The 26,676-nt window shown below is 43.6% G+C and overlaps 1 protein-coding gene across 39 annotated transcripts in view; it reads left to right on the forward strand.

The window, feature by feature from the left end:
• Nucleotides 1–2,227: 2,227 nt before the first annotated feature.
• LOC125448018 (calcium/calmodulin-dependent protein kinase type II subunit beta) overlaps nt 2,228–26,676 on the forward strand; it is a 246,823-nt gene continuing 222,374 nt past the window's right edge. For 6 of the 39 annotated variants that reach the window (XM_048522941.2, XM_048522940.2, XM_048522925.2 and 3 more), the window contains exons 1-2: nt 2,239–2,450; nt 2,694–2,788. In XM_048522941.2, the coding sequence (XP_048378898.1) occupies nt 2,386–2,450; nt 2,694–2,788 (160 nt within the window). In that variant the 5' untranslated portion in view covers nt 2,239–2,385. Of the gene's footprint in view, nt 2,451–2,693; nt 2,789–26,676 lie in introns of all 39 variants that reach the window. The other 33 variants (XM_048522942.2, XM_048522931.2, XM_048522935.2 and 30 more) reach the window with 11 other exon arrangements.

Below are 26,676 nucleotides of genomic sequence, written 5' to 3' on the forward strand. Positions count from 1 at the left end.
CCCTCATCCTGTGAATGAATAAAGAAAAATGATCACGCAGGGGTGGTAACCTTATGGAATTCTCACAAACGGCAGTAGATGCCAAGTCATAGAATAAATTGGCAAAAGAGAGAGATTTTTGAAAATGAAAGGTGTTGCGAGGTGTGTGGTGTGAGAATGCAGGTATGGTATTGAGATGGGGAGTCACTCAGGACCCATTTTCTGAGCAGGTCTGACAAGTGATTGGCCAAACTGCAGAATGTTGGTCCTCATCTATCGGTTTTTCTGTGCCTTTGAGATAGGAAGGTGTCAAACCCCAACTCGAGAGGTTCGAGCTTCTTGTGTTGGCCAGCAGTTTGGTGCTATGTTGTTAGCTGTGTTCTTTGTCAAGTAAGATGTTGAACCAAGGCTCTGAATACACTCCATCAGAATCACAGGACCTATACAGCGCAGGAAGTATTGGCTGTCGAGGTATTTAAACTGGCTGTCAATCTCCTGCCTTTTCTCTGTAACCCTGTATGTTTTCTTAAGTAATCGTCAGTCAGACCTTTTTTGATTGCCTCAACTGACCCTGCAATCACCACAGGTTCAGATTGTAGTGACTGTGTTTAAAAAGCTTTTTCTCACCTCACGTTTGCGTACTTTGCTAAACACTTAAATTCTCTTCCATCTGGCTCTCAATCCTCCGAAGAGTGGAAACAGTTTCTCTATATCTACTGTGTCCAGACCCCTCATGATTTTGAAAAAATTCTCAGATCCTCTCTCACCTTTCCTTTGTCCAAGCAGCAGAGCCCCAATCTCTCCATTCCACCCTCAGTACTGAGGTGGCTCATCGCCGGCACCATTCTCATAAATGTCTTCTGCATACACTTGAACGTGTTTACATCCTTCACTATCGGCCGAAGTAAGTTCAGTCACTTTACGATCACTGGCTCTTGTGTCTTGTATCCCGATTAAATGAAACCACAAATGGTTAATAGGCGTTTCAATGGGCACAGTGGCTGTGTCCTTAGCTCTAAGCCAAGGAGCTGTGGCTTAAACTCCTGCCTTCGCAATGGGTGGGTCATAGCATCAGGTGGATTAGAAAATATCCAGCAATGCTGTATGCTTTGTTAAGCACTTATGCTGTATTGACCTGTCCTGTCACCTTTTATTAGTTGTACACATGTACAGCCAAGTCTCTCTCCTCCTGTCTTTGCATTGTAATAACATCAATATCATCTCTCCTTGTTACTTGTATCCATAAGTGAAATCACCAAAGAGAAGGGCAAGATCTTGTCCGTGTGACATTTTGGGGATGATTTTGTGCTGTAGCCTCAAATTATGCTGATTTTGCTCACATTGATCAAGCCTAGCACAGGCCCTGTGCAGTGTAACCTGAATGCCTTGGCTAAGTCTTTTTGATCTGTACATCTTTGCCTACTATGATCGGTCTGTACTGCTGGTAAACAAAGCTTTTCGCTGTACCTCGGTACGTATAACCATAAATCAATCAATCAAGCAATCAAATTGACCGACTCACTTGACAGGGCTAATCAAAATTCAAAGGTATTTAACGAATTGTGAAGCACTCGTGCTTGGGGCGGCTTTGAACAATCCTTTAATCGACAAACCTGATGCCCAGCTTGTTGCAAAGAGAGTTGATTCAGTCTAGTTTCCCAAGTTCACCGATATCGGTGTTGGATAAGTAAACAGACTTTATTTAGCTTCTTGGAGTTTTTGCTTACGTGTGTTTAAATTAAAAATGCGAAGAAATGATGGGACTACTTTCTGAAGGGTTAATGAAGTATCGTTTCTGAGAAGTGACATTGGACCAGGAGAGCTGAGTTTTGTGAGATTTAGTAAAGAACTTTCAAGAAGAAATAAACGCATTTCTTGAGTTTGGATAACTTTTCAAAACTGAGATTTTGCCTCTTTGAAGTAATTTGTCTCGGTTTGCACATTGAAGCAAAGAACTGGAACATGATGGCAGCGATTTGCGGGCAGAACAGTTTGCTTGGGGTGAAAGCCACCGCAGATCCTGAGTGACTCGCTGTGTGCGTGTTTTTGTTTTGCAGCTTTTCGCGTCTCTTGCTCCAGGTTTTCAGGTATTTTTGTTTTTCTGCGGGGGGCGGGTGCTACTGAAAGATCGCGCGTCCCGAGCTGGCGGGGAGAAACCAACGCAATTTCTCCTAGTGACAGCGTTACGGGGGGTGGGGGGGGTGCATCTTGCAAGATCGGAGAGGTTGCGAGAGCAGTGCTCCTGATCTTTATGCTTTGCAGCCTGTCAATCAGAGGAAGCCGCTCTCAGTCTCTCCTCCCTATCTCGCGAGAAGCGCTGCACCGAGTTGTCAATCAGCCGGCGCCCGGTAGCAAGCGCTGGCTCCCTCCCTCCCTTTGCAATCTCGAGTTGCAATTTTTTCCAACATGGCCTCGACTGGAACGTGTACCCGATTCAGCGATGAATACCAGCTTTACGAGGAGCTCGGCAAGTAAGTGGCACAAGGTTCCTTCCTGCCGCCTGTGGCCAGTCTTTCTCCTGCTGTCCCCCACCATCACGACCCCCTGTCTGTGCAGCAGCTTCAGAGAAACCTGCACTAACCATCCTCCTTCGCCCCTCACCGCAAAGGGGAAAAAAAAAACAAGTCGCAACAGTTTGTGATTTTTTTTAATGGTTGCAAAATAACATCCTTTCTCTGCTACATTGTGTCTGTTTCTTTCCTTTTTCTCTGCAGAGGTGCTTTCTCAATCGTCCGCAGATGCGTGAAACTGTCAACAGGGCAAGAATATGCAGCGAAAATCATTAACACCAAAAAGCTGTCTGCTCGAGGTTGGTAGATGAATGCTTTTATTGCAGCTCCCCTCGACATTTGCTTTGAGGAGGCTGTGGGCTACGGCGAGAATGAAGCAGCTGTCAGTCTGTATCCACCCATCTCCGCCGTCTCTCAGCTAGTGACAGCCAAGCGACGCTCAAACTCAGCCTTTCGCTTTCCTCATCTGTCGGCATTTGATTTTGTTTATGAAATGCGCGTCAGAAATGCTCCTTTCGCCCATTTTCTTCCCTCGGGTTTGTTTTCCTTGCCCGTTCGCGATTGACACATTTTAGAAAGTGATATGCTTGGTTGTTTATTCCCTTAGATGTTTAATTTTAGCACCTAAAATCGGTCACAGTATTAGGCGAACGCAGGGCTTCGAGGTGGTAGTTGGGGTGTTGGGGGGAAGGTGGTCGGAGAGAGAGTCCACCTCTCAGACAACTTGTTACTGTATCACCCACTTGGACACGAGTTTTTTTGACGAGCTATTTTGACTGCGGGTTGGTTGCAGCATTTGATTTTCGCTTTGCTGTTAGGGCCAAAGCAATTCTAAAAATGGTATGAAAAATACTGGGGGCAGAGCGTTTTAGGAAACCTTTCACACACGCACACCGAATATAATCGTGGTTTTTCATCGTTTTCGTTTAGATCTGTCATTGAAAGTACGTCGGTTATTGGTGCAGGAAGAGCTCTGTGGTGCTGCTGCGGTGCTGGGAGATTAGACAGTGCTCATTAATCAGCCAGCATTTTCAAACGTTGGCTTCAAATCTCATGAATTGGGGGTGGGGGGTTAGAAGGCGGAAATCTCTTGAGCGAGATGTATGACCGTGCTCATTCATCTACCAGTTTCTCGCTGCTCGCCCAGTAGATGGATTTGTTTAGCTGATCACAGAGAGATCATGTGCTCGCCATCTCTGCGCGACAGTGCAGTCTGTTGGAACTAGCCCTTCTGAGGTGTCCGCCAAGATAAGCTTCATTGCTCATTCAGTCAGCATCGGCAAAATACGGCCCTTTCCAGTTGGTTTCTGCTGTAGCCTGCGAACTTCAAATTACCAATTTCAGTCGTGGTGTTTTTGTTTTGATTGGAAAAAAAACGTTTGTTCAGGTGTAAATTGGACCACGTAAAACCTAAGTGTATTTCGAACTGTTCTGAAGAAGGGTCACCGGTCCCGAAACGTTAACTCTGATTTTTTTTTTCCTCACAGAGGCTGCCAGACCTGCTGAGCTTTTCCAGCGAATTCTGTTTTCGTTCCCAAATAGTTTTTGTTTTGCTTCCATCCCCTCACTTCATGCCTGTTGTCAGTGCACTGTGCTCTGCTTCCAAAAGGCAGTTAATAACCTTCTGATAGGGCCGAAACTGGTTGTTTTGAGTCGTGTTCAGAGCAGTATTAAGACATTGCTTTTATGCCATTCGTGTTTTTGTTGGTGACACCAGATAAAAGAAGAGGTCACAGGGGAAGGGTACATACCCTATCAGCAACGTTCAATGTGTTGGACCCACTGCGAACAGCAGTCCTACTTCAGAGCAGAATAGGTTGTACAGCACGATGGAATGATGAAGAACATTCAGTGGTCAAACCAGTTTTTAAAAAAAGTTCTGTGGAAATAAAAATATTCCAAAAGTCTTTATTTTGCTGAGGGTTGAGTCTCTTTCTGTGTGGAATGATAAATACAGTTTATCTGGCAAAAAAAGTTATGGTGAGGTCCAGATGGTGGAATTAAAGGTGCTTTTAAAAGGCATGAAGAGCGGTTGAAAGGTGATGGGTGAGCAAGATTCCAGACATGTGGAGTTAAATGCATCAGGATGGAAAAGCTGGCCACTAGATTCAGATTCACAAGCTGCCAATATGCCACAGAGTCCTTGAAGATGTGGTTCTCTCAGTATTCATGAAAAGCTGTTTGCGGGAGGAGGAGATCCCTCTTTCCCTGGTGGGTTTCATCAATCTGTTGATTTTATGTACTTGTTACTTCATTGCGTGGACTACATTCTGCACAAGTGAGGTGCATTTTTTTAGTGCAGCTTCCAATTTGACTTTGGGTAGAGGGAAGTGCATATGCTGTGCTACTTTCTATATCAGACATTCTCTCTTTCTCAGACAGTTATTGGGGCTTAAGTTACAATTATAATTGCTGTGTAGGCAAAGGCTACACCTTGCTGTGGGATATTGAACTGTCATGTAGTTTGGTACAGATAATTTCAAAATGTCTCCACCACTATGAACAGGGGTCCACAGAAGTTCAATTTCATATGCTGTTAACCAAAAACTTAATGCAATGCACAGCCTGGATTCTTGTCAAACCTCTGTTGTTGTACATAGCACAGCTCAGGCCTATTCCCCCAAAACAGAAATCTCCCATTACATTTGGAAGCCTCAGGTAGACCAGGTCTGCAGGGACTCATGTACGAAACTCTGGATCAGGTGTTTGGTGGGGTGGGGCGGGGAGAATGTGGAACATAGCCAGCATTGCCCTCACCCTGACCTTTGTGTGCGGCTGCATCAAGCTGTGCGTAGACCCTTGGTGCACATACACCTTATGTCACTATGAACTGAGCTTCTTCCTGTCCCTGGTGTTGCAAAGAATTGGACTGGCCTTGCTGCTGTTGTGTGCTGTAGGTATTGAATCATAGAATCCCTACAGTGTGGAAACAGGCCCTTTGGCCCAAAAAGTCCACACTATCCCATATCCCACTTAGACTCATTTCCCCTATAACCCATTTAATCTACACATCCCTGAACAGTACGGGCAGTTAAGCACTGCCAATCCACCTAGCCTGCACATCTTTTGACTGTTGAGGGGGGGGGGTGTGGGGAACTGAGACACCCGGAGGAAACCCATGCAGACACGGAGAGAATGTGCAAACTCCACACAGTTGCCTGAGGGTGCAATCGAACCAGCGTCTGTGATGCTGTGAGGCTGCAGAGCTAACCACTGAGCCACCATGCCGCCCCCAGTAGTTGGACGATTTGTAGGGGTTGAAATGAATGGCCACTACTTGGAAACAATTGCTGCACAGTTGCAGATTCATTTCAGCATATAGGAGGCCATTTGACTCTTGCTAGTTATATGGAAAGCAATCTACCAGTTGCACTCGAGCTAATGGGGAACTGCAGGATATTTTTGTGTAGTTACTTGGAATAATCTTGCTTGCTGTAAAAAAAAAAATAATCATTTTTCTAACCACAGAAACGAGAAGGATAAACTGAAGCTTGTAAGAAGTCACAGCACAATTGCAGGAACTGTTGCTGTTGCAAACTACTTCTTAAAATCAGTTGGATAATCAATGCCAAGGAATGATAATAGATGCAAAGAGGAAGTAATTGGGAGCCAATTTCTTCTGTTCTCTGTGAGGTTTAATTTTCCTTCAGGTTATAGCTTCCCTGGAATTTGCCCTATTGATCATTCCTGTCAGCCCAAACTTGGACGATGAGTGTTGTAAGCCCCAGGCCAATCATTTATCATAATGACACACAGGAATGAATTTTACTGTTGTGAGTGGGATGTCTGGACACAGTAGATAATCAAGGAGAGGAGTTCACAGCCCAGACAATCTCTAATTTGATTGTATGACATCCAGATCTTTTTCCAAGTTTGGATAAATGAAGCTAACTTCCTCATAGAAATTAGCAGATTGCAGTTTAATATTACAAAAATCTCCATTCTCAGCTGAAATACTTATGATTGGGAAAGTCAGCTCTTGGACTTAGCCTCTTGCAGTACAGATCCCAAGGAGACACCAAAGAGCAGAAACCTGTCTTCTGCCCCTATCCTTTCTAGTCCACAGCTGCTAGGCCAGTCGCAGAATCCATGCATTTGGACTGGTGAGGCCACCCGAATGAGCATCGAGCATGGATTGCAAACATTGTGAGCTCCCTTGTTTATGCATGCCTGAGTATGCCATTCAGCTATTGAATGCTGGTGGAGTTGGCTTTTTTTAATGTTCTTTAGAAAGCCTGTTGGTGAAGAACAGAACAGTAGCTCATTTTTATCCATATTTATTTACAGAGGCCGTATTGTAAGCACACACTGACTTAGACCACAACAATTATTTTAGTATGTATCTATTTGTAGGGATTGAAATGAACTACTTGGAAACAATTGCTGCACAGTTGCAGATTCATTTCAGCATATAGGAGGCCATTTGGCCCATTGCTTTCCATATAACTAGCAAGAGTCAATCTACCAGTTGCACTCGAGCTAATGGGAACTGCAGATGCTGGAGAATCCAAGATAACAAAGTGTGGAGCTGGATGAACACAGCAGGCCAAGCAGCATCTCAGGAGCACAAAAGCTGACGTTTCGGGCCCAGACCCTTCATCAGAGAGGGGGATGGGGAGAGGGTTCTGGAATAAATAGGGAGAGAGGGGGAGGCGGACCGAAGATGGAGAGTAAAGAAGATAGGTGGAGAGGAGACAGACAAGTAAAAGGGGTGGGGATGGAGCCAGTGGAGGAGAGTGTAGGTGGGGAGGTAGGGAGGGGATAGGTCAGTCCAAAGAGGACGGACAGGTCGTGGGGGCGGGATGAAGTTAGGAGGTAGGAAGTGGGGGTGTGGCTTGAGGTGGGAGGAGGGGATAGTTGAGAGGAAGAACAGGTTAGGGAGGCGGGGACAAGCTGGGCTGGTTTTGCGATGCAGTGGGGTGAGGGAAGATTTTGAAGCTGGTGAAATTCACATTAATACCATTGGGCTGCAGGGTTCCCAAGCAGAATATGCTGTTCCTGCAATCTTCGGGTGGCATCGTTGTGGCACTGCAGGAGGCCCAGGATGGACATGTCATCCAAGGAATGGGAGAGGGAGTTGAAATGGTTCGCGACTGGGAGGTGCAGTTGTTTATTGTGAACTGAGCGTAGGTGTTCTGCAGAGCAGTCCCCAAGCCTCCGTTTGATTTCCCCAATGTAGAGGAAGCCACACCGGGTACAGTAGATACAGTGTACCACATTGCACATATGCTTGATGTGCAAAGTCTTCTTGGGGCCGGGGACGGGGGTGAGGCAGGAGGTGTGGGAGCAAGTGTAGCACTTCCTGCGGTTGCAGGGGAAAGTGCTAGGTGTGGTGGGGTTGAAGGGGAGTGGAGCTGACAAGGGAGTCCCGGAGAGACCAGTCCCTCCGTAAAGCAGACAAGGGTGGGGATGGAAAAATGTCTTTGGTGGTGAGGTTGGATTGTAGATGGCGGAAGTGTCGGAAGATGATGCGTTGTGTCCGGAGGTTGGAGGGGTGGTATGTGAGGATGAGGGGGATTCTCTTTTGGTGGTTATTGTGGGGACGGTGTGTGAGGGATGAGTTGCGGGAAATGCGGGAGACATGGTCAAGGGCATTCTCGACCGCTGCGGAGGTCGGGAGGTGAAGTTGCAGTCCTTGAACGCGGACATCTGCGATGTGTGGGAGTGGAATGCCTCATCCTGGGAGCAGATGCAGTGGAGTCGAAGGAATTGGAAATAGGGGATGGAATTTTTGCCGGAAGGTGTGTGGGAGGAGGTGTATTCTAGGTAGCTATGGGAGTTGGTGGGCTTGAAATGGATATTGGTTTCAAGCTGGTTGCCCGAGAAGGAGACAGAGAGGTCCAGGAAGGTGAGGGATGTGTTGGAGATGGCCCAGGTAAACCTTTTGGGAGATTGAGGCGGTGCCGATACAGTCATCAATGTAACGGAGGAAGAAGTGGGGTTTGGGGCCAGTGTAGGTGTGGAAGACGAACTGTTCCACGTAACCTACAAATCTGCTCATCCAGTTTCTTCTTGAAATCATTGACCTCTTCTGCTTCCACCACTCTGAAAAGTAGAGTATGCCGGATAATTTCTACTTGGTTTGGAGAAATCGCTTCTTCTTTGTTCTGATGCCCATCATGCCTAGATTTGAAACCTTACAGCTATGTTTGCCTATCAATGTATGACCAGCTCATGAGTATGGTTTGCCTTTCTTGATATTTGCCAAAACTTGTATTAACTTAATACATCTTATTTGCTTCAAGGAGAGTAACCTCAGCTTTTCCAAGGTAATTGTGCAGCTAAATTCCTGTCATCCCTGCAGTTATTCCGGTTCCTCTGCCACTACCTCAAGATAGCTTGCATGCTTCCTAATGCTTCACCTCTTTTAACTGTTCAAACCCAAAGCAGTACTGAAATATTTAAAGTTTTGAAGAAGATTTGTAGATTGGGTTGTGGATGAGGTTGTAGACTTGCTAACCGAACCAGTGGGTTTCGTTTTGCCACCCTGCTCGGCAACATCATCAGCGCATCTCCAGTGAAGCGTTGGTGTTCTGTTCCACTTGTTATTTATATGCCTCGGTTTGCTGGGGTGGTTGGGACCATTTCTGGTTTTGTTTCTCAATGGATGTGAGTTTGCTGACTGAGCTGGAAGATTAGTTTTCAGACATTTTGTCACCGTTCTAGATAACATCATCAGTGAGCCTCCGATGAAGCGCTGGTGTTATGTCCTGCTTTCTATTTATCTGTTTAGGTTTCCTTGGGTTGGTGATGTCATTTCCTGCGTTGGTGATGTCATTTCCTGTTCTTTTTCTCAGGGGATGGTAGATTGGCTCCAAATCAATGTGTTTGTTGATGGAGTTCTGGTTGGAATGCCATGCTTCTAGGAATTCTCGTGCGTGTCTCTTAGGCTTGTCGTAGGATGGATGTGTTGTCCCAATCAAAGTGGTGTCCTTCCTTATCTGTATGTAAGGATACGAGTGACAGTGGGTCATGTCGTTTTGTGGCTAGTTGATGTTCATGTATCCTGGTGGCTAGCTTTCTGCCTGTTTGTCCAATGTAGTGTTTGTCACAGTTCTTGCAAGATATTTTGTAGATGACGTTCGTTTTGCTTGTTGTCTGTATAGGGTCTTTTGTTTCTCCTTTTGTTTCTCAATGGTTTGTATACAGGGTCTAATTCGATGTGTTTGTTGAAGGAGTTCACGTTGGAATACCAGGCCTCCAGGAATTCCCTGTCATGCCTCTGTTTGGCTTGTGTGACTATGGATGTGTTGTCCCAGCCGAATCCCTGTCCGTCGTTGTCCGTGTGCAGTGAGACCAGTGAGGATTGGTTGTGTCTGTTCTACACGAGCCAAACGGAGGCATGACAGGGAATTCCTGGAGGCCTGGTATTCCAACCAGAACTCCAACAACAAACACGTTGAATTAGACACTCTCTACAGACTGCTGCAAAAGTAATATCCAAAATAATACTGGAAATAATACCAACCACCCCAGCAAACCGAGCATAGAAATAACAAGCAGGACAGAACGCTTACGTTTCACCGGAGGCGCACTGATGATGTTACTGAGCAGGGTGATGAAACGTTTGTAACCAAACCTGCTGGCTCGGTGAGTACGTCTACAACCTCAGGATGAAAGCTATTAAGAATGTAACAATGGGAGCTATTTGGCACCTCAACTTGATGTGCCGTGCAGAATGATACAAGCTGAAGTCCACTTTGCTGGCCGTTGTTGATGGCCTTTGATTTCCCTGAGTTCCCAAATGGCTGTCGACTTCAGTCTCTGATAGACTTAATGAAATTGGGACAGAGAACTACAATGGTTCACAAGTTTGTGGTTGAAGAAATCCAAATAACTGACCCCTGATTCTTTGTTTGAGCTCCCAAGTTCTAGAACCTCAGCTAGTGAAGCAATGTTGTGTCCACCCCACCAATCCCTTTTGCAATCTTGGATGTTTCAAATGAGATTGCGGCTCATTGTTAAAACTCCAGCTGTGACAGATCCAAATTGCTGACTGTATCATCAGACAACAGCCTTCTTTTCCAAACCCCTGCAGTACTGTTTGTTTACCTGACACGAGCTTTCTCCTTTATAGGAGACACCTTAAAAGCTAGACCTTTCAGCCAAACATTTTTCCAACTGTCCTACTTTTTCCTTGTGTTGCTTTTTTTTTGTGGAACATGTTGGGAACGTGTTAGTGGATGATGGGCATTATATCAGTGTGAGTTGTGGATGATTACATCAGTTGATCTGGAAGAATGGATGCTAGAGGATGGTAAGCAGGGCAGTGTCTGGTTTATGCTTTGATTTAATATATTTCCCATATTTTGGCTCTTCACTGATCTCTGGGAATGCTGTTGAAGCTGTTGGGTTTCCCATCTGCTGCTTGCTTCTTAACTGTATTTCCTTCAGATATCTGGGACCAGTGTGTTTTGCTCATTCAATTACTGGATGAATATATAGCTGGTGTAATCAGCTTTTTGAAAGAAAATCTATAACTTATGGCTTTGTTCTTTTAGATTACAGCGCTGTCGCCCAGTTTCATTGACCCCTCAAACCTTTGTTGCCATGCCTCTCGTTCCAGCAATTTCTGTCATCCTAAGTCCTGTACTGCTGATGAGGTACCACCCAAAAGAACCCTATTCACTCGGATTGTTCATCTGATTACTGTAGTGAAAAGATTATTGACAAAATTGTCACACCACTTGAATGAGGAACTCAGTTTTATGACATGTTTTGATGAAGTGAAAATGTAATTATGAATTTGCAAATCTCATTTTTCGATCTGAATTCATTACAGCTCCTTCAAAAGACTATTAAATTCCTTCTTACATTTAAAAGCCAGGCCTGAGCACAGTGTAGGATATTTATTTGTCTCTGCTTAAGAAACTTATCGACGTTACTGATGGACATATATTTGATTGATCGACAGGAGCATGGATCATATTGAATTTGCTCTTAGGCTTATTAGCCCAGCCATATTGTTCACAATGTCATACATTTCAAACAAACTCAAGTGTGATTTGTCACAGTTGCATGATTGTATCATTTGTAACTGGTTAAGGCATTAATTTGCATTCATGTAGCATTTGTAATGTAGTAATATGCCTCAAGAGTTTTTTGTAGGTGTGTTTTCAGCAGCTTAGCCAAGTCGCAGGCAGCGGTATTAAAACATTTCTCCATAGAGTGCATCTGCAGTTTGGAGCATGAGACTCAAATCAAAAATCAAAGCACTTCAGTTATTCAAGGTGTTTTACTGTCCTTTGAATCTGTGTGTTAGCATTTTCAATCCACCACTTTAGACATGATAGGACATGCAATGAAGGGTTTGTATTGATTATGTACTTGAGTCTGTGTTGTGTGGTTTAAATCCACAACCTTCTAACTCTGAATGCAGAGCTGTTTACTGAGCGACGGCTGACACTGTGTAATCTGAGCACATTTCAGGGACAAAGAGGATATGAACCCTGACCTTCCGGTCCAGAGGAAGGGACAATTCCTCTATACCCCCTCCCCAATTCCTGGCACAGGGTATTTGTCTGGGACATGGACTGTAAGTCCATGACATTAATGTCATGTCACTGGCTCCCCAATATCTTTGAGTCATGTTGGGTCCCAAAGTGAAGTGGAGTTAAACTGCCAGTGTCAGTGTTTCATCTCCGCATGACACTAACACTGCACCTCTTTTCTTGTGAGCAGCCAAAAAGGGTCCAGTATTGAACCCCCTCTTCAGCTAGAGTTTGTACACGTTGAGGTTTGAAAAGTTAACTTTCCTTCATTTTGACTTTTTTTTTGAAGGTGTACGTATGCCAGAACATGATTGTTTTGAGCTTGAAATTTTAGGAACTGGGAGGCCAAATGCTTGAAATAGAATGTGGAGCAAAGCAGCTGTTTGAAGAATAATTCAGTCTGAAGCAGGGCACTTATTAAATTGTTGAGGAACCAAACCTCTGGAGGCTACAAGATTGAAGGTTGATTGAAAGGCTTCAATTAGACAGATTCCTTGTTTGAAATCAACCCTTGTACAACTTAATTTTAAAAGAATGGTTAAGTTGAGCAATACTTTTCCGTAAGCTAACAGCTCAGGGACTTCTATTCTCTGCATGTCTTTTGTTGGAATCTCTTTGGTGTCCTGGGTTATACTGTGAAGAAGGACTTGAACTATCTGATTTGGAGATTAGCTTATCTTGTTTGAAAGGCTCCATGTCTTTCCAAGTATCTGAAGCTCCCAAAGCCTGCAGAAATCAGACTGATGGCCGAACCTTTTCAGTACACAGCCCTCAGGATGAAAAAAAGATCAACTTGCACATGAGGTGTCACCTCCAGACTCGTAGAGCACTTTAGAGTCTCTGTGGTATTTTCTGAAGTCTCATCATTGTTGCAGTATGGTCATTACAGCTGTATTGCATAAAGCGAGCATCCATAGCATAGCTTTGTGAAGATGAACAGGTCATCTTTGGCTGACGACTAAATGTTGGCCAGGTGAAAGTCTGTGTACTTGAATTAATTAGTCTTTTTGTGTCATTTATGTTCAGACAGGTTCAGAGGGAATTTGGTTTCATGTCTTGGTATAAACAACAGTGTACCCAATCTTTCAGTACTTCCTCAAGCCTGTATAAACTGAGCACATTTGCAGTGCAGTGCAGATGGAGAGCTTCAATTCAACTTTGGGCCCTTCGTTTGACAGGATTGTTCAGCTGAACTGCTACCAGTCTGTCTTGTACTACATTGGGTGTGAACTCTTCTAAGCATCATTCAAGGATGCGCAGGCAGCTCTTACAGTATCCTGGCTCTGGTGATGAATGGTCATGATCTCATGGTTACTGTGTTAGATGTGGGAGCTTAACTCCTTTTTCCTTTGCTGACTTTGCGTGGGAGATGCTTCAACATGACTCACAATGTGGTATGTACAAGGTAAATGTGAGTCTCTGTTTAGAATGCACAGTGATCTGGGGATGCTTCTTCGAACCTATCACCTTGAATCAGCTTTTATTACCTGTGCTGGCATTCCTGTGTTGCTGAGTGCTAAATTTTAACTGAATTTTTTCTTACCTTTAAAGGTACTGTATAAATGAAACATATTGCTAAGGAGCTTGTTGTTCTAGATCAGTGCAGTATGAACCCTGGATATCAATATGATCAGGTGATTTGTTCAGGTTTATAAAGTTTAACATAAAAAATAATTTGTAATGCCTGCACAAGCTCTTATTCACCTAAATCTTAGAATTGAATGTTTGAATTTAATATGTTGGAGGAAAATCACCGAGTATTTGGAGCCCTGGGATACATCAGTGTTGTTTTCGTTTGTAGTTAAGGACAGCTTTGCTCATACCTTTATCACAAGCCCTCCCACCAACATTGGCTCACTCTGCATTCCCATGTGCTCCAAAGGTTAAATTCTGAGGAGAAGTTTGACATGATATATTTCTGTTACCTGGCCTGAAGAAGATCAAGGGTTTTTTTGGCCCATGTCTTTTTTTTTTGCCTTCATGTCTTAGTTGGAAAGGTAAGATGGAAACTGATTGCACCAGTTGAGGAGACTTTGACAAGAGGCATAACTCTGACATGAGAGACACAGCATTAAGAAGATAAGTTACAAGTATCTCATTCTCAAACAGGTGAAGTGATACTTTGTCCCATAAACACCTCAATGTGAGTTTCATGTTTAGTGAATTTGTCATCTTAGATTTGGGTTTGGTAGATTTTTGCTAATGAACACTTTTAAGGGGTACGGAGCCAAGGGAGATGGACGGAGGGAAGATTAGAAATCAGCTGTGATCTCCTTGAATGGTCTTATGAGCTGCCAGGGAAGATATCTGTTCCGAAATACAATGTGATCTTTGACGTAATTAGTGATTGTATTAAATTGATGGTAATCAAAAAATATACATTGATTTAGCATTTTACAAGCAACCTATTCATACATGGGTTAGCTTGCAAGGTTGGAATAATTTAGTTGTACTGTCTTCAGAAAATAGTTTGCTTTCACCACTAGGACTCTGAATAGCTGATGAGTTGCCCCAAGCAGCTTGTGGCTTGCGTCCCTCTAAACAAGGGGGAAATAATCCTTGAGAGTGGAGCAAGAGTGAAAAAAAAAATCTTTGACGGCTTTGGGTATTGTGGGCATTTCTTGCTCGCTCCTAATTGCTCGTGAACTTGATTGTCTGTCTTGGCCACTCGAGAATGCAGTTAAGAGCCACCCACTGTGATGTAGATCTGGAGTCATGGAGGCCACGCCAGATAAGGATGGCAGATTGCCTTAGTTGAAGGGCATTAATGTAGCAGATGGACTTTTACAATAATCAACGTTAGTTTCATGGTCACCACTCCCAAGACGAACTTTCATTTCTAGATTTATTTATGGAATCCCAACAGTGTGGGAGCAGAGCCATTCAGCCCAAAAGGTCCAAACTGACCCCTCCTCTTCCTCTCCTCGCCCCACCACATCCTATCTCTGTAACCCTGCAATTTCCCATGCCTAATCCAACTAACCTACACAACCGTGGACAATTTAGCATGGCCAGTCCACCCAACCTGCACACCTTTGGACTGTGGGAGGAAACCAGAGCACCTGGGGAAACTCCCCACACAAAGGGACAATGTCCAAACTCCCCACACACAACTGTGAAATGCACAGAATCACGAGCTAATGCAGGATGTTCAAGTAGGGAAAGAGCAGGCCGGGAGGAAAGGGGTGCTGATTGGATACAACTTTTCAGACAGCCCATGCAGGCACATTAGTCGATTAATCTCCTGATTTAATTGTCTGAAAATTGCAAACTGTCAGTTAACCATTTCAGAACAACAGTGAGGCTGGAATTGAATCCAGGTCCCTGGCAGTGAGGCAGCAGCGCTAACCACTCAGCCACCATGCCTTCAAAATTAAAATAAATTTTCATTCAAAACCCATAAGGTAAATAGATTTGTTTTTAAAAAGTCGGTGCAGCCAGGAATTAGTGACATTGCTCCTGCCATCAGGATATTGGCAACAGCCAACAGCCTCAACAACCCTGAAGCATTCACCAACTCCCACTTTACTCTTCACTCAGTCACCAGCATTTAATGTCACTGAAACAGCGTTGAATGACATTGACAGTGATGTGTGTTTTTCCCATCCTCATTAACACTAACGAATTTAGTAACTGAATTGAAATGACACCAGCTTCCAGGGTAGAAGTTGTTTCTGTAACCTCACAGTTTTACCTTGGGCCTTTGGCACACTTTTCTAGTGGTATTACCATGATGCTGTCTTCCTTCCAAAGCACGTTTCGGATGTATTTAGTTTGAGCTGTAAATGAGAAACAGGCCATGATCAAACACCGTGGTTCTGAAATGGTTAACTGACAGTTTGCAGTTTTCAGACAATTAAGTCAGGAGATTAATCGACTAATGTGCCTGCACGGGCTCTCTGAAAAGTTGTATCCAATCAGCACCCCTTTCCTCCCGGCCTGCTCTTTCCCTACTTGAACATCTTGCATCAGCTCATGATTCTGCGCATTTCACAGCTGTCTTTTTATGGCTCCTTTTTTGTTTTGTGACCTAGATTACCTCTGACTCCTCTTCAGTAAACTTGTGTTGGAAATTTGAACTGTATCCAAAAATAATTTTAAACTTGCAATTTGAGTTTTTACTACCATTACACATCACACCAGGCATCCTGGATTGTTGGTTAATGCAGGACATATAATAAAATATTCTGGCACAGATGAAGGTAAATTCCACTGCCTTGCATTTTGTTGTCATAAACTTAACCAAGTGTTGCAAGGTGATTCACAGTCACTGACCTTAAATAGTTTTCCACCGTCCAAAACTGAGAGTTAGATGGGCAGACATGGAAACAAAATTATGGGAATAAAAGAGGCTTTTGGCCCATCAGGTCTATGCCAGTTTTTTGGAGAGACATCCAGTCTGTCCCTTTAGCCCTGCAAGTTCATGTCCTTCAAGTGCCCATGTGACTTTCTTTTGAAATCATGGAGCTTCCCACCTCCTACCACCTTACGTGGACCGAGTTCCAGGCCATTGCCTATCACTTGGTTTACAAAGAAATTCTTTGTCGTTCCTTCTGTAACTTTTGTCAACACTATTATATTTGTGTCCTCTCATCCTTGCACCAACAGCTACTGGAAATAGTTTTTCTCTCTGTCCTGTCGTACGCTTGAAACAAATCTCCCCTCAACTGCTTTTGTTCCATGGCGAATAGCAATATCTTCTCTAACTTAACATTTTTGCATAGTTTCTGCATTCCTGTGCTCTCTGACAGATATTCACATCTTTTCCAAAGTTGAGTAATCCAAATGGAACACTATTCACTGTTCACCTTAAACTCCCTAATTTACAAAATCTTGATTGTTTTTTGCTTTGCTAACTATTTTTTGGCTCTGTCTTGTTTTAGAGGAACTTTCCACATGTGTCTTGAGATCCTTACCTGCTCCTTTGAATATGCTTTTAAGATTATATTATCTTTTTCTATCCTTTCTGTCAAAATGCATAACATCACACTTTTCGATATTAAATTAGGCCTGTCATTTGTCTTCCTGTTCTGCTCCCCTGTCTAATTCAATTTTTGATTTGTATTTGTCTGACTGTTTACAACATGTATAAGTTATGTATCATTTGCAGCTTATGAAATTTTATTTGGATAATGGAATACCAAGTGATTGATACATATATGTTAGAAATATGAGTTCTTGGTACTAACCCATGGAAAACACAGCTGTCAGCATAGTCAGTCAAAAAAGATTGATTGCATGCCGCTGCTTTCTGGCCTTAAGTTAATATTCTATAACACTGATTTTGAGTCTCCATTCTATGAGCTCATTTTTGTTAACCAGTCTTTCATGTCATTGTTTGCCAATTGCTTCTTTAAAATCCAAACAGGTAACAACCACTGAACTCTTCAGCTTTCTCTGTTCTTTGATCAAAATGTCCAATTGAATTGGTCAAACTTGATCTCCCTTTAACAAATCTGGCTTTCTTCAATACCCGAAACCTCGACAAATGATCATAAGCTTCTGTCTTTATATTCCATCGTTGATGTTAAACTAATTGGCCTGGATTTACTTGGAATGCCCTTGCGTCTTTCCTTGAACAAAGGTTTCACATTTATTTCTTTGCAACTCTGGCACTTCCCCGATATCAAGGAAAGATTGGAAGATTATGGCAAGCGCTTTGGCTATTTCCACCTTAAGTTTCCTGTGCAACCTGGAATTCGTGGAACTGACTGTGTCCCTGACTAACATTGTTCTTTGCACATGAGTACACCAGAAGCTGCTGGAAAAGCTCAGCAGGCCTGGCAGCATCTGTGAAGGGAAAAAAAGTGTTAATGTTTCGGGTCTGGTGACCCTTTCTCTAAACTGGGAATTCATGTGGTCTTGCCCAGGAAAAGCCGCCTCCTCTCAAGTCAGTTTAAACGTTGGAGAGGATTTTTGTCATCGACTCCCCATGCATGTTCAGAACCAAAGTAGGAACCAGCTCAGAAGATGGCACACATTTTTCTGCAACTCAGCCAGTTCTTCAGCCAACTGGCTTGCTCCTCCACCCAGAAAAACAATCACCTTATGTAGCTGAGATAATGGGAACTGCAGATGCTGGAGATTCCAAGATAATAAAATGTGAGGCTGGACGAACACAGCAGGCCAAGCAGCATCTCAGGAGCACAAAAGCTGACGTTTCGGGCCTAGACCCTTCATCAGAGAGGGGGATGGGGGGAGGGAACTGGAATAAATAGGGAGAGAGGGGGAGGCGGACCGAAGATGGAGAGTGAAGAAGATAGGTGGAGAGAGTGTAGGTGGGGAGGTAGGGAGGGGATAGGTCCCAAGCCGCACCCCCCGCTACCTACTAACCTCATCCCACCTCCTTGACCTGTCCGTCTTCCCTGGACTGACCTATCCCCTCCCTACCTCCCCACCTACACTCTCTCCACCTATCTTCTTTACTCTCCATCTTCGGTCCGCCTCCCCCTCTCTCCCTATTTATTCCAGTTCCCTCCCCCCATCCCCCTCTCTGATGAAGTGTCTAGGCCTGAAACGTCAGCTTTTGTGCTCCTGAGATGCTGCTTGGCCTGCTGTGTTCGTCCAGCCTCACATTTTATCACCTTATGTAGCTGTTGCTTATCATTTTTAGCTTTTTTGGAACGCTTCCAGGACTGTATCTAAAAGAATGCATTTTGCACAAATGAATAGAAACAAACATCCTCTGTCTATTTCAGACCATTAAACCAAAAACCCTCTCGTGAAGGTAAAATATCCCATGGTCTCTGTTGGAAGAAGGACATTGATGCTCTCCCAGCCTGACTAATTTTATCCTTAAAACAACATATTATTTGGGCATTACCACACCATGTGAGGACTTGTTGTGCAGAGATTGCGTGCTGTGTTCCCTCCTTAAGAGGTGTTTGGGAAATGTCGTTCTTTGTCATCCCAACAATGCTGAGTGAATGTTAGAAGCAGTGTCAGCCTTATTGTCAGCTGTCATCTGTAATTATCTCACACAGTGATTTATTCTTCTCTTTGAGCCGCTACCACCAATTCAATACAATGTGTGTGGAGCCCTTGATGTACAAAGTTTCAAATTAACCGTTGTAATTTCAAAGATCAGACATGTGGATGTTGCCTGGACTTAGGAACGGCTGCTTTACATTGTGTTCTGACTTGCAGACAACACAACCTGGGAACGGACTCCAGAATGGAACCTATTCACAACTGGGGGATTTCCTGTCGTCTTTGTACAGAGCAACTGGACATGTTCAGTAACGTCTAGCAGTTACTTGTCAGAATGAAGTTCTCATTTACACGTTTTCTTCTTCCGAAGTGGATTTTTTCACAGATGTCACTATTGTAATTTTATCTTCTCAGTAAATTACAGAATTAATTGGACCAATTACATTTGAGTTGCTTTCTGAAATGGCTGCTTCAAACTTGGTATTGTCTCTCAATGCAACCTGTTTGTTTCCAGAATCTGAACCATTGCACTTCTGAAATATCAATCAAGAGCTGACATTTTGATCACCCACCCACTATTCTGTAATTACCCTGGCCCTTGGCCAATTTATAACATTGTCTTTGTTTGAATCCCCATTAAGTTCACCTAAAGCAGCAGCAATTCCCTGTAGGGCCCTGTCAAGTGGACTTAAAAGTCAAGGTTGGTCCTGTGTTCAGAAAACAGTTGTCCCTCCTTTGAGAAATGAAGGAGTCCTGCATCGTGTATCTTCAACAGCTGTTATTTCTTGTGCATGATTTATTCAAATTGTGAATTGATTTTGTTTATAAGTTTCATTCTTGGGCCGTAGGTTGTGCTGGTTTAGCCAGGATTTATTGTCCATATCTCATTGCCTTTGGACATTGCTGAGCCAGCATCTTGAACCATTGTGCTTCTTATGTCAAAAATACACCACAGTGCACAGGTGCAAATACCAAAATTTTGAACCAGTTGTAGCTGAAAGGACAGCATTAGAAGCCCTGTGGAAATGAACCAAACAAAACAGCAGAATTGACATAATTGATCCAGTGGAAAAAGAAGACTTGTGCCTTTGCAATCAAACCAAAATAAATATTAACATGAAATAGGAGGCAAATTGCCGCCAATAACTCATTAAATAACGGATGCAACAAAGATAGATTTCATTGACAGGGCAGTTTCCTCTGCAGAGATGACACCAGTTTGAGCTTCAAAGTCATGAGCTTACGCAGGTTGAACTCTGTTTCCTTTTGTTTGAGTACTCAACCACTGTTCTCTTTCAAACCAACCGGAGTTCCCTGTCTGTGGTCTTCTCCAAAGTGCTGTACTTGTGCAGAACCACTACGTTTCTGCTCACAACAGTCTTGCTCACATGAATTCCCCAGTCATGCCTTTGCTTGATCCCTCAGTAATAGATCGCCTTCTGTTCTGAAGCAGCGTATCGGCAGTAGCTTTTACTTCTCCTTGACTCCATTCTCTGATCCAGCCTTGGTGTTCACTTTTTTCCAGCTGTGTCACAGCATCTCTGTTTCATCGCTGCTAAGAGTTACGTGGGTCTGTTTTGCACCTCACCCCAGGTCACGGATTCGTGAGTTTCTATTTCCTCTTGAAGGTCTGGCTATCACAGGAAGCAAGAAAATGTTGAGAGCCTCCCCACTACTGCAGGGAACAGTTGCCCTACTGTTGCAGAATTACCTTGTTTTTTTAAAAAAAACCTCGATTTTATGAGATGTGGGTGTTGTTGGCTGGACTGTTCTTTGTCCATCCCAAAGTCCCACTTGGACTTAGTGGCTGACTCAAGCCATATCAGAGGGCTGTTAAAAGCCAGCACATTGCTGTGTCTCTACGTTGACCAGGTAAGGATGACGGCTTTCTTTCTCCAAAGTACTTGAGTGAACCAGTTGGGTTTTGAGAAGAAGCAAAAATGGTTACGTGATAAATGTTAGGCTAACTTCTAAAATCAGAGTTTCACAACTTCAAATTTCACCCTCTGCTCTAGTGGGATTCTAACCATGCCCCTACCATATTAGCCTGAGTCTCTGGATTACTTCAACAGTGACAGATGCCGGTAAGCCACCATCTGCCCGCCAGGATAAACTGCAGATACAGGCCACCCCTCCACCCAGAAAACCCCTGGAGGTTTACTGTGTGGACGCAAGTTTGAGTTTGTGTTTGCAGCCTGTCATTTCCTGGTCACATTGGCTCAGCACCTAATGGCACGAAATTTCATGAACCATGAATACATTTTCAAGTCAAGAATGGAGTGTGATTTGCAGAGGAGCATGGAGTTAATGTTGTACTGACATATCCATTGTCCTCTATTCTAAGTTGCGGAGGTTTAGGAGGTGTTTAAGTTTGCGAGGTGCTGTGGACGTGGGCTTGATGCGTTGATATCATGCATCTTGAAGGTGCTAGTTTGTAGCAGTGAGCGTTGAGAAATACCGTCACTCAGTTTGAAACTATTACTTGTAGCTAGTCCCTCACAATTATGTCCTCCAGTGCCTTCCAAACCCACAACCCCTATCACCAAGAAGGACAAGGGGAACACAAGCACAGGAACATGACTACCCATGAATTTCCCCACCACACAGCAGCAAACTGATTTTGGAATGATACGCCTGGTCTTTTCCTCATGTCAGGTCCAAGACCTGGAACTGTCTTCCAGAAAGGTATGTGGATGCCCTAATACTCCAAAAACTGTAGCAGTTCAAGAAGGTAGCTGAGCCCCATCTTATCTCGAGGAAATGCAAATTAATGCTGGCCTGGCCAGTGATGTCCACATCCCATGAATGAGTTTAAAAAAAGTCTCCCAATGACTTGGAGGACAGGACTTGTTTGGTATCTTGTGAATAACGGGAGTTGTGGTACATTTTCTGCAGGCCAGCTCATTTCGTTCTCGTCAATCTAACTTCCCGTGATTGTTTGCAGACTTGTGCTGGAGGCTGCTTTCAGCAGAACCAACGTGGTGTCTGAGTGGCATCGGCCAAGGCAAGGAATCAGAGAGGAATTTCCAAGATGCTATTTCTCCAGCATTCTTGGGTTCTTCATCTGTTTTCTCATCTCTCCTGGACAGATTTCAGGCTTTGAAGCGAGGTCTTGCCTGGTCTGTCGTGATTCGAATGTCACAGTGCCAGTCTAGCAACCATTTTGGATGAGCTGGGGTGGAATTGGTTGGGCAGGCACTGTCATGAGGGTGCACAGTAGAAATGGGCTCAAGAAATACTTGCAAATGTCTTTCAGAAAAGAAGGATTAAGCCATGAAATTTTGTATGCTTATTCGATTCAAGGACTGTCTCCTGTTGTTAAAAATGACTTGCTATCAAGAAATATGTAGATGTAAAGGCAGACATTCTCCTAACTGTGCTTGGATTGGAAAGGGTATCCCAACTGAGGAAGTTGCTTGGATTGTTTGAAGTTCACCGTCTATTTAAAATCAGAAATGAGTTCCATGGTATGTCTGTAGTTCCTCCAATTAAAATTTTGTTCTTCCTGTTAGTTCTGCTTCCAAGTGATCCTTTCTGGCTGGACTAAAAATGAGAAAACCTGTGTTTCTACATCTGATAGAATTGCAGAAAATATGGATAGGAGTTGGTCATTCATCCCTTCTCACCTGCTCTGTTGTTCGTTTTGAACATGACTGATCAAGTAATCATCGCCTATCTTGTTACTGTTAGTGAGAGCTGAATTTTGGCAGAGGGAACTGTCAGTCTGTAAGACTGGAGGAGAAAGAAGAGAAGGGAAAGGGTTGTGAACCATTTCGGTGAATGACATGGAGTTTTCTGTTCATCGCACATTGTGTCACTTTGCCAGTTTGGCAAAATGACTGCCTTTTAATTTCAGATTCCTACTTTCAACAGCAATTGTTGATTTTTCATTGCTGGTTCAGATTTGTTTACTCCTGACTGCTGAAGTGTAAAAATACCCACCTCGTGTTAGCCTCCTGCTTTTGGACCAACTGTCAATCAGTGAGTTTGTGTCAGTGGACTGATTAGAATTCCTTCTGGCCTCTTACAGTCCTGATCTAACCTCACCCTTTGTCAAGTTCATGTTGTAGTCCAAATGGTTTTACACTTTTGATCAGGGGACAAAGAAGGCATGTTAGACAGGCACTATTACGGTGATCATGTGGGACATCAACGTGGAGGTGGACTAGGAAAATCAGCAAGGGACAGAAATTGTGGAACGTCTACAGGATGGTTTGTCCTGCCCTTCCCCTGAATAATTTGTTTCTTTTTGTGTGAAATTGAACCTTCTGCAATTGAACTTTAACTCTGTTGTGTTATAACTTGATCAGTGTGCTGCCAATAATTTACTTTTTTATCCCTCCAGATGTTGCATCTCAACTTTCGAAGCTTTTTGCTTGCTGTTTCACTTGTTTTGTTGAGTTCGTCAAACTGAAAATCACTGACCTGTTTCTTTTGTAGTGACTTAGTTTGCTTCCTACTGTCTTCCTCCGTTTTCTGTTGGTTCCTCTGTTCTCTGTCTCCACAGATGGACCTCTCAACAGAGGCACAGTTTCTAAAATGGTTTCTCCCCCTATGATTGCTTTGCTACATGAAGCCAGTTACTCCTCCATGATTTATTCCATCTAGCAGCACCCTAACCTTAATTTTATTCTTTCTCGGTCTTGCTGTCCTTTTTGTCAGGTGCTTTCAGCCATTTCTCACGATGATGGGTCCACACAGAGAGAGGATAATTTTGAGTCATTGTGTTGGAGTAAGTACATGCTGAAGACAAATGGGAAAATAAGACCTGAGCTTGACTGTGACTGCATTCACCCTTTTAAACTACACCACCCTAGACACACACAGTTGTAAATTCTCCAGCTGCCCACTTTCCAAGGTGTCTTACTGCCCCGTCACCCACCTGTCAAAACAAAACCGTACTCATGTGGTGCGAATGCACATCTATGGTGAAGAGGAGATGGCTCGAGCTCCTTATATGGAAATTCTGAAACTGATGTAAAGTCTCAGAAGAATCACAGTTGTAAATGGGGAAGGACTGGATGGGAGGAGGAGAAATCCAGTTGAGGCAGGAAGAGGTGAGTTTTGTGGGGCAGGAGCCAGGAGAAACAGTGGGTTGGCCTGGGCAATCTCGGTGACTTCTGGTAAGAGGATACAGTGGACTGTGAGCTTGGAGGCACCGGGTCAGGAGCTCATCAGATGAAGTGAGCTTTGTGATCATTGTGTACTTGTATCTTGGTGTTGACTGGTGGTGTTCAAGAGTTGTGCTGCACCTTGGCAATGTATTAGTCATTATGCCAGACCACAGCAACACCAGCTTTGGTCAGCAGGCTCGACTAGTCACTTGATCATCAGCCAGGGAAGGATGTGAGCACAGAATACACTCGGTTCAGAGGGAGAGAAGTTGGAATGGGTAAGGGGGACAGAGAAACCGACGTGACTGATGTCCAATTGGCAGTTTTGGATGAACAGGTGAAGTGCAGGTACAAGGCTAGAGGACACGGTCCAAGCTCAGAGAGTGTTGGAGACGGGTGAAGGCATCTGTGGGATGGGCAGGGGACTCTTGTCAAAAGAAACAGGGTTGGAGGCAGACATGACAGAAGAAAGGTGCACTGTCATGTTGTGGCTGAAAATCATGGAGATGGGAGTGCGGAAGGAATAAAACTGAGACCAATGCTGAGTACAGAAAATTCAGCATCAGAAAGCAGAAGGTCAGAAGGGACAGTAAATACGTGACAGGGTTGTGGAAGGAGAGGAAGATTTCACAGGGGCCTTGGTATGTCTAAGTTTGTGCAGATTGGAAACTGTTAGTTATGCTTTTCTAGTGTACTGTGCTGTACAGTTTTCTGAGCTTAGATATTCAGCTGGGAGAATGGAAGGTAAGTTGATTTAGTTTTTGATAAACTTCCCGACGGATGATTTGAGAAGGACCAAGACTCAAGGGTGTGTCTGAGCGTTTTCTCTGCAAATATTCACACGATTGTCGACCAAACACAATTCAACTCTGCATTTGATTGTGTAGTTCTTAATATTGTTTTTGTTTTGGAAGCAGGACAGCATTTATTAACCTTTTATAATCATTCTTTGACATTTGTCTCTTATTCCCTCTCTTGGATGCTGGTAGCATGAGGATGTCTCTGGCAAATTTGTGATCTGAGATGTTTGTCCTGCCAGAAGTAAGGCCTGAGGCATTGGTAAATATGAAGCAGCAAGCAGTGAAGTAGAAAAGAGAAGGAATTGAAGCAGTGAAATCAGCATCCCTCTGCTTTAACTGACATCCTGTGCCTTGCAGTTGAAGCTGAACTAAATTAACATCTGTTCATTGTTGCCTGACAGATGTATGTCTTGAAAAAGTTTTTCAAGTATTTGTGGGAACCTTAGCTCAGTGATCAGGTGTTGTTTTCTATGCCGAGCATTGGGGCCTGTTTGCCTGTGACACTGGGCTCAATGCTATCATGCTGTGTTTCACAGGACAGGAAGAGGAATTGATGGCATTTGTCAGCTGCCCGCAATTTCCACTCATTGAGTTTGTAATCTTTGTTCAGCCAAATGCATCTGCTATTTTTTTTTTAAATTCGCTTTACTCTCTGTGCTTTAGGGCCCTTGGAAGGTGTTATTCTTTCTTTCACAGGAAGATGAAGTCTTTGAGCTGGATTGCTTTCATGCGCTGTTTTGGAGCTGGTCTTGGCTTGCTCCTGTGACTAGTCTTTGAATCAGTGGAAAATGGAGCAATGGTGGACCGATTGCTTAAGATTGTGAGAGTTCAATGGCTGATCTCCTGTGAGGTGATTGAATGGAACAGGAATTTAATGCACTGAGAATGGATTTAAATTGATGTAACTGGGGGCAAAGAATGCTGCAACAAACTTCTTTCTTACGTGGTCATAAATTTGTGACTCTCTTGGTGCTTGGGAAAATACACCAATGGGAAGTGTTGCTGTCCAAATGCAGGAGCAGCAGTTTGGAAGGCAGATGATAAGTTGGCCTTGACTGCAGTGGGATTTAAGTATCGACGTAAAGACATCATGCATCAATTGTACAGAATCATTGTGAGAAACCATCCCAGAGTGTTGTGTGCACTTTTGAACCCTTTGTTAAGGAAGGGTAAGTAGAGATGAGGTTCACGAGACAATATTTCCTGGTATGGCAGGACTGACCAATAAGGAGATAGTTCAGGAGAATGAGCCTTAATTTTCCAGAGTTAAGAATAATGTGAGGTAAATGTCATTGAAATGCACAAAATTTAGAAAGGCTTGTCACAATGGACACACAGTATTTTTCCCTGATTGGGGAGTTCATTGTCTCAGAATAAGAGGCAAGCCATTCTTTTTAATGTTCGTTCATGGTGTGAGGTTGTCTCTGGCTAGGCCAGCTTTCATTAACCATTTCAGAATACCAAGAAGGGAATTAAGAGCCAACGGCATTGCTGTGGATCTGGATTCACAAGTAGGCCAGACCAGATGAGGATGGCAGTGTTCTTTATCGAGGGGATATTTGTGAAGCAGATTTCTGACAATTGTTACATGGTCATCCTTAGATTCTTAATCCCAGACTCTCTCTCTTTAATTCAGACGTCGCCATCTGCCTTGGTGGGATTTGAACTCAGTTCCTTAGAACTGATTGATTGATGGAAAATATCAATAAAAGAATGGTAAAAGGAGGTTTAGGCTAATTTGGTAGTATCAAAAAGGGAATATGTTTGTTTACGGGAGCAGAGTAAATGACTAATGATTACTGATGTATGAAATGAACAGGACCATGCCATTTATTATTCTGAGCCTTTCCAG

The sequence above is a fragment of the Stegostoma tigrinum genome, chromosome 40, assembly GCF_030684315.1.
Source record: "Stegostoma tigrinum isolate sSteTig4 chromosome 40, sSteTig4.hap1, whole genome shotgun sequence".
NCBI lineage: Eukaryota > Metazoa > Chordata > Chondrichthyes > Orectolobiformes > Stegostomatidae > Stegostoma > Stegostoma tigrinum.